This window comes from Malus domestica, chromosome 03, assembly GCF_042453785.1.
Source record: "Malus domestica chromosome 03, GDT2T_hap1".
Lineage (NCBI taxonomy): Eukaryota > Viridiplantae > Streptophyta > Magnoliopsida > Rosales > Rosaceae > Malus > Malus domestica.
The window spans coordinates 18,822,730-18,835,708 of record NC_091663.1 but is presented as its reverse complement, the minus strand read 5'-3'; the positions used below and the strand labels follow the sequence as shown (position 1 = coordinate 18,835,708).

Here is a 12,979-nt window from a genome sequence, read left to right as displayed (position 1 = left end):
CATGAACCTACTAGGAAAAGGCACATTTGAAGGGAAAACATTAGTATGAACTGAATTGGACACATTCTTACCTTTGTGGGACGAATTGGGCAGATTTGGGACATTAGGGACTTGCGGCAAAGGTGGTTCCACCTTTGCCGTGGGCTGCTTTGATGCCTCCTCTTCCATTTCCAAAAGTTCATCCTCATTATGACCTGTTTTTGGTGTAGAACCTGTCCCAACTTCCTTACCACTTCTTAGGGTGATTGCTTTGGCACTTTCGAAACCTCCCTTCGGATTTGGAATGGTGGAACTAAGGAGTTGTCCGGGATCTCGAAACTTACCTACAAACTCGGCAATCTGCCCAATTTGTTTCTCAAGTTGATCCACCCTTTTATCTTGGTTTTGCATAGCCTTAGCTTGATCTTCCTGCCCATTAGACAACTTAGTTAGTATCTTAAGAAGTGCATCATTGTCAAGAGACGTACCTGAGGCACTTGGGCCGGATTGGGCTTGAATTTGGGGTGGGCCGTAGGTTTTGGGAAAGAATCCCGGGGGTTGTTGCCTAAAGCCTCCTTGGTTCTGAGGTTGCTGGGGATCCCTCCACTTGAAATTTGGGTGGTCTCTCCAACCGGGATTATATGTGTTTGAATATGGATCGTTTCTTGGTTGGTTTTGACCTTGAAACCCAATTGCATGGGCGCTTTCCCATCCACCATTTTCAATCAACTGTGGACATTTTTCAGAGACATGTCCTTGGATGGAACTTACGCCACATACAGTTGTTCCTTGCATCTTCATGCCCTCGGCCATCTGAGACACAAGAGAAGTAAGATTAGCCAATTGTGAATGAAGATCGGAAGTCGAACTTACCTCATGTACTTGGTGCCGTGGGGGTCCTCTTTGGCCTACACCTTCGTACTGTTGAGCGTTCAACGCTCTATTAGCAATCAAGACCTTGGCAGCCATGGGTGTCTTGTCCACCAATGCTCCCCCCGCCGAAGCATCAAGCATTTGACGTTCTAAAGGTAGGAGGCCCTCGTAGAAATATTGCAAAAGCAACTCCTCCTTCATCTGATGCTGTGGACAAGAAGCAACAAGTGATTTAAATCGTTCATAATATGTAGGAAAAGACTCACCTTCTTCTTGCTGAATTCCGCTTATCTTTTTGCGTAGGAGGATGATGCGAGAAGTTGGAAAGAACTTCTCCAAGAACGCTCTCTTCATACTCTCCCAAGAAGTGACAGTGCCGGGAGCTAACTCGTATAACCAATCCTTGGCTTTATCCATCAAAGAGAATGGAAAAGCCTTCATCTTCAAGATATTTCCGTCAACATTGACGGGAGTCATACTAGAGCAAACTACTTCAAATTCTTTCAAATGTTTGTTAGGATCTTCCATGGACAAGCCATGGTATTTAGGAATATGATGAAGCAAACTTGACTTTAATTCAAACTCATCTGTCTTACCTTGGGCAGCCATGGGGTATTGAATGCACAAGGGTGCGGCATTATCCAAACCCGAGGCGGAAAGCTCCTTGAGTGTACGATTGTCCATGGCCATGCCTTGGACTTCTTCAAATATCCCTGCCGTGGCTTCCTCCTCCTCTTCTTGTACGTTTTCTTCAAGGTCAGATTCGGAATTGGGTGGATGGTGTTCTTGCTGGTTTCTAGCTCTTCTTAACTTCCTCTCAAAATCGTCGTCAAAATCCAAGATGTTTGTACGAATCGGTTGAGAGCTTCTAGTCATACATTAGTACCTAAGAAACAAGAAACAAAATTAGGTCAGAAACTTACACAAAGTCAGAAACAAAGTGAAATAAAAGGAACAAAAACAATCCAAGGGATTAGCAAAATTGCTAATCCCCGGCAACGGCGCCAAAAATTTGATGCGAAATAGATAAGCACACAAATTAAACCCTCTTTTTGTCAAATTGTAGCAAAGATGTAAGTAGGGATCGTTCTAAACCGGGGATTAGGAGGGATTGCTAAACACTTGGAAACTGACTTAAAACTCAAAAACAAAGTTTAAAAACACTAACTTAGACTCAAAGAATGCAAAAGTAAAGGTTAAAACACTTAAACAAACCTAAAACTCAAAACAGCAACTAGAAGGCTCAAAACTGCCTAAAAACCACTTTCTGGGCAGTTTTGAGCACCTACACTAATTTGGACGAAATTTGATGAAAACTTGAATCAAAATACTTAGAAACACAAATCAAAACACTTTCTAACTAATCTAAGACTTCAAATTAAAGGGGGGTTTGTTTTGGACGAAAATTTAACACAAAACAGAAACTTTAATTAACACAGATTGTAAAAACGATTTTGGTGAAATAGATGGTTAAAAGGCTAGTTAGGAGGTTCTTCTCCACACATGTCACACTTGCAAACAAAACGATTTTCAGTTGTTCTTCCAATAAATTATGAATACTCAACGCCCCAAGTTAACCGTGAATTGCACTAATTAACCCTCAGTTTTTCTAGAATTTATCAAGTTGGATGATTGCATACGACAACTCAAAACATTCCCTACAAGTTCCCTACATGAATTGCATAATAGAGATACAAGCAAGAATCATTACGTTCTATGAAAAACATAAGCATTGACGAAGCATTTGTTACTATGAATTGCATGAAACTTATGCTAAGAATTCATTCAACGCGATCGTTTCAAGCGATCTTCACTACTTGTGATTATAAGATTGTAACTATTAGGTGAAACTCCCTCATAATCTAGCATCATATTCATGCATGAAAATTAAGCGTGCACTCTCAATCAACATACACAAATAAGTTATCAATCAAATAGATGAACGAATTGAATTCATAACTCATGAAATAACAACTGAATGTAATCGAATCAAATTGCAAGCATGTACATGGTTTCGAATCACCCCCCAACTAAGGGGGTTTAGTTCCTCATACTCACAACACAAAGTTTATTGAATTGAAACATCGAAGACATAAGAAAGATTACACCTAAAATGCCAAAGAAGTCCACTTTGAATTCTGCACAGAAAGCTCCTCTTTCTTCTTCTCCTTGTTGCGGCAGAGTTGGTTTAGGGGGTTTTTGGATGGTTTTGGATGACTTTGGATGAGGGAGAATGGTGGAAAACTATCTAGGATAGGTGTAGGGCACGGCTAGGAAGGTTTGGGGTCAGAGAATATGGATTTGGGTGTAGGTTGGGCTCGGCAAAGGTGAGGGACAGGTTCTGGCGTGAATGGAGTTTGCTGGATGTGTTTTTGGTTTTTAGAAGGGAATTAGGATGGTAGGGTGGTGCGGCAAGGTGTGGGAAAGAGTTATGGAGGTGTGGAATGGTGTCTAAAGGTGGAGGATGGTGGCTGGAATGGATCAAAGGCTGCGGCAAGAGATGGTTTTGGTGATGGTGGCTGCGGCAAGGTGGGGAAAGGGATATGGTTTTCTGATTTTTATGGAGAGGGAAGAAGATGTGCGGCTAGGTGTAAAATACATATATATAGACACCTAAAACCCTAAATAAATCAAATTAGACAACAATGGGCTAGGGTTAGGTGCGGCACTTAAGTGAACATGGGCTAGGGTTTGTAAAATAGGCTTCTAGGATGGAAAGGTGCGGCTTGGGTTTAGGAGGAATGGACTAGGGTTAACATGGCAGATTTTAGATGATTAGGCCCTAGGGTTCGGCATGGGTTGAAGGTCCACAAGGAAATTTGGGTTTAGGTCATCTAAAAGCCCAACGCCAAGAATAGAAACTCTCGAAAATGAAAACCTCCAAAAATAGAAACTTCCAACTTTTAGAAACTTTGGTTGCCAATTCCGATTTAGGAAAGATCGACCCAAAATGGAAACTTTTAGGCATAGCTTTCCTACTTCAAGTAGGAAACCTCAAATCTTCAACTCTTCAATTCCATCCCAACCTTGCGTTCCAAGCATGTCCTTTTCAATTCAAGCTCACTTTTTGCTCCAAAAGCTCTAAATTGCATCATTTCATGTAATACGTCCGCTAAACCTGAAAACACAAGAAAGTAGCTTAAAAGACTACTTTAACGAAGAAAACATAACAAAGATGCATAAGAACTAGCTAACTAAGGCGCATAAATATGCTCCTATCAGTAGTGAAGGTTGCTACTCACAATCACGTTAAGTAAATTCTTGGCATAAGTTTCATGCAAATCATAGTAACGAGTGCCTCGTCAATGCTTATGTTTTTCATAGAACTTAATGATTCTTGCTTGTATCTCTATTATGCAATTCATGTAGGGAACTTGTAGGGAGTGTTTTGGGTTGTCGTATGCAATCATCCAATCTAATAACTTGTTGAAAAAACTGAGAGTTAATTAGTGCAATTCACGGTTAATTTGGGGCGTTGAGTATTCATAACTTATCGAAGAGCAATTGGAAATCATTTTGTATGCAAGCAAGACATGTGTGGAGAAGAACCCCTTAGCTAGCCTTCCATTATCCATTCAACCCAAATTTGTTTAAAATCTATTTAAGTTTTTAGTTTATTCGTTTTTACTTTCAACTTCACCAAACTCAAATCCCCCTTTTACTTTCTTGTTTTAAAATCTTTTGTTTACATTTTTAACTTTGTTTCTTTTTGTTTTTGAGTCAGTTTAGAGGTTTTAGCAAGCCCTCCTAATTCCCGGTTTAGAACGATCCCTACTTACATACTTTGCTACAATTGTCAAAAAGAGGGTTTAATTTGTGTGTCAAGTAATTCTCGCATCAACCAATTAGCTATAAAATCTCTAAGTGGTTATGATTCAGTATTCAATTTCAACAAAAATTCTCTTACAATTTAAAAAAACGACTTGATATTTGCTTCTGCTTCTTGCATACCTTTTTCTTCCAACTCCACACCGTATTAATTGATAGCACACGCCAATGTGAAATTGCCATCGAAGACGGTGGGGTACGACATATTGTACACCTTCAAATCTAAATATTGACACTAAAACGTAAGCCTTTTGTTTTACCACACTTTGTATCAATATTTTCATAATTTTTGACCTACCATGGTACATTTGGAAAGTTCGCTTCGATTGACTCAATTTCCTTTTAGATATTATAGTGGGTACGTTTCACTTGAACATGAGTGTGGATGCAAATTTTCTCCTCCTCGATCTTGGACGATTTTGCACCTACAAAACAACTAGCACCTTAGGTTAAGGCCAAAAACCTCACGCGCCCACGATGAATGGGGGGCTTTGGCCGAAGAACCTCCGATGCCAAAGTTAGAATTTTAGAGAGAAATAGTGTTTAGAGTATTTTGGATTTTTGCCAAAGTGTTGGAATTGGCTTTTTGGTGACAATGAGAGTATATTTGTAGGGATAGGAGGTGGCTAGGGTTTTTTGGGTTTAATTTAGGTTTAATTAGGAGTTACCAAATAATTAAAAAGGGAAAATGGTGGAAAAGGTAGAGAATATGATAGGCTCTTTTTGGATGGGAATGGCCGGCCCTTGGTGTGATTTTTGGGGTATAATGGGTGATTAATTTGGTGATTAATGAATTAATTAGGAATTAATTCATTAATTAGTCAATTAATCTCTATTTTTATGGGATAATTTATAGGTTATGAAGTAATTACCTATAATGAGGATGGATGAGATAAATTGGAATTGGTTACCTTTTTTGGAGCATTTTTTACTTGGTTGAGGATGATTGTCCACCGCTCGCGCGTAGGAATCTCGTTATGCCTCAAGGGTATTTTTGTCCTCTTTTACCAAAAAATCCACATGTCGCCTTGTGATTATTTTTTGTTCCACAACGAGTACGTTTCAAATTGCATGGTACGTTTTAATTTGATATTGGTACGTTTTAATTTGACATTGGTATGTTTCTATTTGAAAAATAAATTGTGGTGATCCATGTCAAGAGATACAAGATGCAATTTGTGTGCATATTCAATAGTGGTGGATATAAGGATAGCGGAACATTCATAAGCCAATAAAATAGATCGTTGTTTATGAACGCCTATTCTCTCTATATCCCCTAACAAATTGCAGCTTATTTTTTAGTAGTTATTCTATGTCTATCTCTTTCTCTCTTCCCTGCAAAAGTCTTCACGCCTGTATCTCTCTTTTGATGAACTGGGTGAGAGAAACGAAAAAGCAGAAAACATGGTCTCTGATTTTTAGGGAGATAATTTAGAATTAATAAGTGATATTAATGGATAAACTGGAAATGAGGAGTCTATATGTCCTTTTACTTTGAGAAAAATACATTAATAACAGATAAATGAATTAAATTAGAACATGCTGATGTGGACATAAATTAAAGCACCCTAATTAAATTTTTAAAAGTTTAATTAAAACTTAAAAACCTACAAATGTTTAGTTTAAAAAATGTGAAAAATAAATGGTAGAATCTAATTTTTCTCTTATAGCAAATGCTACCAATTTTATCATCACAACCATGAGTCTATGACCCAAAATTTGTTCATCATTCATATTGTTAAAATAGCCATCAAACTATACTAATATGGTTCTAAATTTAAATGATTTTCGTAGAGATAGGTATTTGAAAAATGGCCTAAAAATTAACCGTTTGGATCGAAAAAACACTGTAAAAACGCTAAAGCAATTTGTAGAAGAACTTGTAATTTATCTATCTCCCCAATCTCCTGTGTTTAATTTCTCTTTAAAACAAACAATAAAGTTATCAAACAAACAATAATTATTCAACAAACTGATATTTGTTGTAGGCCTATTTGATTGAACGATCTAGGGTTTAGAGAGAGAGAGGGGTTCGGCAATATTGAGAGAGGAGAGATTGATTTAAGGGTAAAAGACTGTTTACTATCCTCATGTTTTGTTGTTTTCAACATTTAGTACATCAAGTTTTTTTCGTCTGAGATTCATACCTAAAGTGTAAATTTTGATTCAGTCTCATACATCCGTTAGTCAAACTGTTAAGTCTCCCGTTAACTGTGACGTGGCGCACTGACTGGGCGCCACGTGTCATCCATTTTTTTTTTTCCTTTCTTTCTTTCTTTTCTTTTCTTCTTCCTTCTTCTTTTTCTTCTTCCTCAGATCGCAATTTTTTTTTTCTTCCTCCTTCTCCTTCTTCCTTCCTCCTTCCTTCTTCTTCCTTCTCCTTCTTCTTCTTCTTCCTCCGAAATCTGGGGAAGTTTTTTTTTTTTTTTTTTTTGTTTCTTTCTTCTTCTTCCTCCTCCTTCTTCCTCCTTCTTCCTTCCCCTTCTTCCTTCTTCTTCCTCCGAAATCTGGGGAAGTTTGTTTTTTTTTTTTTCCTTCTTCTTCTTCTTCCTCCTTCTTCCTTCTTCTTCTTCTTCTTCTTCTTCCTCCGACTGCAACTTTTTTTTTTTCTTCCTCCTTCTTCCTCCTCCTTCCTTGCCCTTCTTCCTCCTCCTTTCCTTGCCCTTCTTCCTCCTCCTTCCTTCCTTCTTCTTCTTCTTCTTCTTCTTCTTCTTCCTCAAAAAAAAAAAAAAAAAAAAAAAAAACTTTCATCTTCCCCCTGATTCGGAGGAAGAAGAAGAACGAAGAAGGGGAAGGAAGAAGGAGAAGGAGGAAGAAAAAAAAAAACTGAATCTGGGCAGATTCGAAGGAAGAAGAAGAAGAAGAAGGAAGAAGAAGAAAGAAAAAACTCTGGGTAGATTCGGAGGAAGAAGAAGAAGAAGAAGGAAAGAGAAGGAAGAAGAAGAAGAAGGAAAGAGAAGGAAGAAGAAGAAGAAGAAAAAAAAAAAAAAAAAAAGCTTCCCCAGATTCGGAGGAAGAATAAGGAGAATGAGAAGGAAGAAAAAGGAAGAAAGGAAGGAAGGAGGAAGGAAGGAAGAATGAGGAGGAAGGAAAAAAAAAAAAAGTTGCAATCCGAGGAAGAAGAAGAAGAAGAAGGAAGAAGAAAAAAAAAGAAAAAAAAACGTGGATGACACGTGACGCCCAGTCAGTGCACCACGTCACAGTTAACGAAAAACTTAACAGTTTGACTAACGGATGTATGAGACTGTCCCAAAATTTACACTTTAGGTATGAATCTGAGACGAAAAAAACTTGATGTACTAAATGTTGAAAACCACGAAACATGAGGGTAGTAAACAGTCTTTTACCCTTGATTTAATTATGAGGTATGTTTGATTCATCCCATTGTGCCTTTATTTATAGTAGTAGGAAGGGTAAAAATTACAATATTTAATAGGTAATCTAATCCTAATAAGAATATAAGATACTTTCTCATATTCCCTAGGATTTACACAATCACATTCCTATTCTAAATATGACTGCAACAATCTTAAACTAAATCACATAACATAAGGGGAAATTTTATTTGAACCTATGTAACATCTTTTTATACCCAACTTAAATTTAAATTGTTAATCATCTACTTTACCCTATTTCATAATTACTATTAAGTAAAAAATGAAATTAATAATAAAACTCAAATTTATTAATAAACCCATTAAACTGTACTATCACTCCTTGTTTATCCTACATTCATTCTGGCTAAAACCCTAATATGTCTTATAGAGAAACAAGTTTTTTTATTGATGGATGGTGATTTTGAAGTTTTGAATCTTCCAAATAAAATGTGACTCAATTTATGAATATTTTGTTCGTTTAATTTCAATTTTTTTTTAAGTTTAGTAAATGAGTATTTGGGTTTCAAATTTTTTCATCAATCCCGAATGATATGTTAAACTTTCTGTAATTAGAAAATTCTAAGGAAAAACTTCTTACCAATGTTCTTAGATTATAAACTTCTTTGCTTGTTCATAAATATAAGAGGATGAATTATTTGATTTGTTGCTTATGCAAATCAGTAGAAAGAAAAAAGGCAAATGTCTGGATTTGGTAGCAGAAAGAAAAAAAAAATAGTAACCATGGAAATACTAGTGGGAAGAGGGGAGGGGGTGGGCAAATCACCTCTTTAAAAAAAAAAAAAAAAAAATCAATTACATGTTATTTTATAAAGAGAATGGGGGTAAAGATAACATGTTGAATTGGATTTGAAATGGTAGTTTAGGTAATAAATTTTGGTTTAAAGCGAGATTAATTATTTAATAAAAATATGGATGAAGAGAGTAAGGCCCCGTTTGGGATTGAGGTGATTTTAAAAAAAGACACTGTGAAAAAAAGCTGAGGGTCATTTTTGTGTTTGGTAAACTAAAAAAAAAGGGCTTATTTTGGAAGCTGCTGTGAGAATAAGCTGAAAATCAAAGGAAAAGCTGAAGCTGCTATTTGCTGCTTTGAAAAAAAACCAGTTTTTTCAAAGCACACGGAGCTACAGTGCTCCTTTAATGAAAAGACACAGTATCATCCTGATTTTTTTTCCAAAAGCACTTTCACAAAAAAGTTTACCAAACACTCTACTGGTTTTATTTCACAGCCGCTTATTCTCACAGCACAGCCGCTTATTCTCACAGCAGCTTTTTTTCAAAGCACAGCAATACCAAACCAGCCCTAAGTTGGATGTAGAAAGAGATTACATGGGTTCAAATAAAATTTCCCAAACATAAACTAATGCTATTCTGTGGTACCTTATTACAAAACTAATCTCTACAGGAAAAACAATGATCATAACATTAAAACAAGGGAAACTATTTCTTTTAATCCAATATTCCCCATCTTAACTGACCATTCAAATTATATCAACATGAGTGGCCACAAGATGTATGAAGATCTGGTAGAAAAGCACCATACCGATGACTGGACCAGTCGATTTGATCAGCGATTCATTCACTCATACGAAGGAGAAAGGCATTCATCAACCATATCAACGAGGCCTGGGTTCTCCAACGCCGCAGCCACCCGTTCCTTATCATTCAGTTGCTTATTAACTGCATACGTAAGAAAAATAAAATCGTGAATGTTAGACAAGAATTATTAAAACATTTATTAGGATGTTGAGGTCCCATAGTCCCTTAACATATCATTCCATCACCAAGTTGAAAGGTAAGACTGACTTCGTCTCTCTTTATTAGCAATAATTGAGAAGTTAATAGAGGTTGGAGAAATGACCAATGCTTTTCTAAACACATGTCGGTAACTTTTTGTTTCTTTTCTAGTAACAAGATGTCAGTAATCTTTGCAATGCAAGCTTGACGGAACGAGTCGCTCTACGCTAAATTGTGAATTGGCATCATGGGAACTTCCAAAGCCCTATCATGTGTCAGAAAAGAGGGAGGGAGAGAGGGACAGAGAGAGAGAGAGAAAGAGAGAGATAATACCTGCAGCTTCGGTTGCATGAGATCCGGGTGCCACCCTAATATCCACCTAAACATGAAAAGATTAAAAAAAAAAATTAGCAGGTAGACTTTCCATCTTACAATGGCTGAGACTTTAACCAGTACAGCAGAAAACGCCACCAAATAAATAAAGAATTCAACAATCTATTAGATGCACAATAGGGAAGAAATAAAAAACATCAATAAACGGTCATGAATCATAGACAGAAAGTTCTGAGCTATTCACATTCGGAGTAAAATGGGGCGTCAAGAATTATCTCTAAATGGCATCGCAAGAGTGTTAAAATGGTAGAATAGTTCGCAATACACGAAAGTTGGAGTCATAGTTAACTACTTGTTTTTTTATCATAATTTGATCATAAATTCATTGTATACCCTCATATCAAGTGGTTATTGTAAAATATTCCTTGAGTACACGTTCGTGTGCCTGCATGTTTTATTCTTGGACGAGCACATACACCAGAGCAAGCTAATGGTACATTCATCACAAAAACCATACCAACTTGTATGTGGAGAGTGGGCATATCAGAAGATGCCCTCAAGGACTAATTCTCTTTAACAAAAGCCCATACAAAATGATGCATTTCATCATCCTATCAGAACAGTAAATGGATACACACAAAAACACCGCCAAAAGGTAGACTCTAATTGTTATTGATTTTCAACAAAATTTGAGAGCCTATTCACACAACTTAAAAAATGGTGCATGACTCTTTTGTACTTATATTCAAACGGTTAATTTCATATCAAGTCATACAAATTCATGCAACAATTCTTTCCAACATTGCGTTTTAGTGCTTCCCTGTGATAGGTTGGTCAATTCAGTCGAAAGAACAGCTGTAGTTCAGAATAAGTATAAAGGGAAACATATGTTTGAGCTGAAACTTGGAGATCCACAAGAGATTAAAAAGAATCATATCAAGCAAAGATCTCTTAAGCACTAAATGCCCTAAAATGATCTGGAAATTTATTCCGTCCATACTATTCACATAGCTCTCCAAACAAAACCTCTCCACAACCCCCCAAATCTCATAAATTGAACCGATGACTACATTTTACTTTCATCTCAACAGCTTATAGAAAACTACAGTACAGTCAGAAATACAAATGAAAATATTTGATGGAGTACCAATATTCACTCCCAATTTCACCTTTATAAGATGGTAACAGAGAATATTGTGAATCAAAGTCAATCACAAGAGATAAAGGTCATACCTTGTAACGAGAAGGTAGGCTCCTTAAGAGTTTAACACGTAAGCAAAGACCAATAACCGTTGCCATACTACAATGTTCCACCGTAGGCGTAAATGTGACCCTGAAGAAAACAATCATCATTTCATCAACAGGGTTGAAAACAAAGGCAAAATTAGGATAAATCTTTTTAAAATGAGCATAAAAAGGTTTGTCTACCTGACGTAGCCACGACCATCATCAACTTCAATTGCATCTTCTGTTATGACTTTGAGCTCCTCCAACGAATAAGGGTGTTCCGGGTCCTTTATATCTCTAATATGGTTTAAGAATTGTTAAGGAATACTAAATTCTTCCCAGCATATAAGGAAAAACATAAAACTACTCTGGTTCAGATTAAGGTACAGCAATTAAGTTAATCAATGGATTGATATTCACTTGTAAAACGTATCAAAATACACATAGATACTTTATGTGCTCATACAGTTAAATACATAAACACAAGAATATACTGAAAGGATATCGAAAATCTCTTGTTGGTCAATGGGTTCAACAGCATATTCATCTGCAGCAGCACTTGGAACACTACGAACCCGTCTCTCTTTCTTTTCGTAGATGACCGGATTCGCATTTATTAACTCGGACACCATCTTTCCTTAAACAAAACATAACAGTAAACAAAATTATAAACAAAAAACACACCAACATGTGAAAAACATGGATATGAAACAGGTAAAATTTGGATATGTTTTCGGTTACAGAGACAGTTGAAACGTTAAATAATAAAAAATTAACTACATAAATCGGTGTTTGAGAATTCATACGAGGTATAGCAGAGATTTAGGTTGCCGAGAATTCAATTAGAAAATTAATAAGAGGAAAATTAGAAATTAATGTGCGAAGGAAAACCTCTCTCTTTAAGGCGCTTTCTTCAGGCGGTCAAATTGAGGAATTTGATGGTTTGCAGAGGAGAGAGACAGAAGGACAGAAGGAGAGGGCGTGGGTGGCTGTGGGCTGAGAGTGGAGGTCCTGACCTCTATGTTGGCCTGGCGGTGGTGTCGGAGGAGGGAGGGACTCCAGGGATGGAGGGAGGGTGGGAGAAGGAGAGGAGAGGCTACATAAAACCTGATTGACGGCTCAGGTGTTGGAAGGTGAATTGTATTCCCTTCCTAGCAACCACTGAAACCGCGCCACCTGTACAAAACCTACAAGAAAGAACATTTTTTTTAATGGCTTTTTTTTTTCCAAACAAAAGTATAATATATATTAAAACAGTGAGTTAGAAAATTTGAACGTGATACCAATTTATTGAACTTGTGAGTTTAATATATTAGACTCATGAGCTCGATATATCAAACTCATAATTGTTGTACAAATATATTGAACTCACACTAGTATAGCAACAGCATTATAAAAGTCAAACTCATGATGCTTGATTTCTTTATATATGTATCACACTCACTTAAACCGCTATGGAAGACCTAAATTCATCCAAACTACGATGTGGGGAATAAAACACAGGACTCGGATGCAAAGGTGAATACTCTTAACCAACTAAACTACAAGTCACTTGCTTCTTTTTCTATGGCTTTGAAAGCCTAATTTCTTGTTTGGTATTCAACTTG

At 36.8% G+C, this 12,979-nt stretch overlaps 1 protein-coding gene across 3 annotated transcripts; it reads right to left on the bottom strand.

The window, feature by feature from the left end:
* Nucleotides 1-9,383: 9,383 nt before the first annotated feature.
* On the bottom strand, nucleotides 9,384-12,498 carry LOC103425653 (protein AE7-like). Of its 3 annotated transcripts, none has more exons than XM_029099973.2 (6): nucleotides 12,179-12,498; nucleotides 11,878-12,009; nucleotides 11,574-11,679; nucleotides 11,379-11,478; nucleotides 10,146-10,191; nucleotides 9,384-9,755 (listed from the first exon to the last, which is right to left on the bottom strand). In XM_029099973.2, the coding sequence occupies exons 2-6, from the start codon at nucleotides 12,002-12,004 to the stop codon at nucleotides 9,655-9,657; spliced, it is 480 nt and encodes a 159-aa protein (XP_028955806.1). In that variant the 5' UTR covers nucleotides 12,005-12,009; nucleotides 12,179-12,498; the 3' UTR covers nucleotides 9,384-9,654. The 3 variants fall into 3 exon arrangements, with proteins under 3 accessions (XP_028955806.1, XP_008361966.1, XP_008361971.1); XM_008363744.4 differs by having other exon boundaries at nucleotides 12,264-12,497; XM_008363749.4 differs by having other exon boundaries at nucleotides 11,878-12,004; nucleotides 12,264-12,497.
* Nucleotides 12,499-12,979: the final 481 nt, after the last annotated feature.

Excerpts from the sequence above, each read along its gene's own strand:
- LOC103425653 (XM_029099973.2), bottom strand. The coding sequence starts at position 12,004 with ATGGTGTCCGAGTTAATAAATGCGAATCCGGTCATCTACGAAAAGAAA. Across the intron at positions 11,479-11,573 it reads GATGGTCGTGGCTACGTCAG|GGTCACATTTACGCCTACGG; the intron begins GTAGACAAACCT and ends TGTTTTCTTCAG. Across the intron at positions 10,192-11,378 it reads GCCTACCTTCTCGTTACAAG|GTGGATATTAGGGTGGCACC; the intron begins GTATGACCTTTA and ends TTTCATGTTTAG.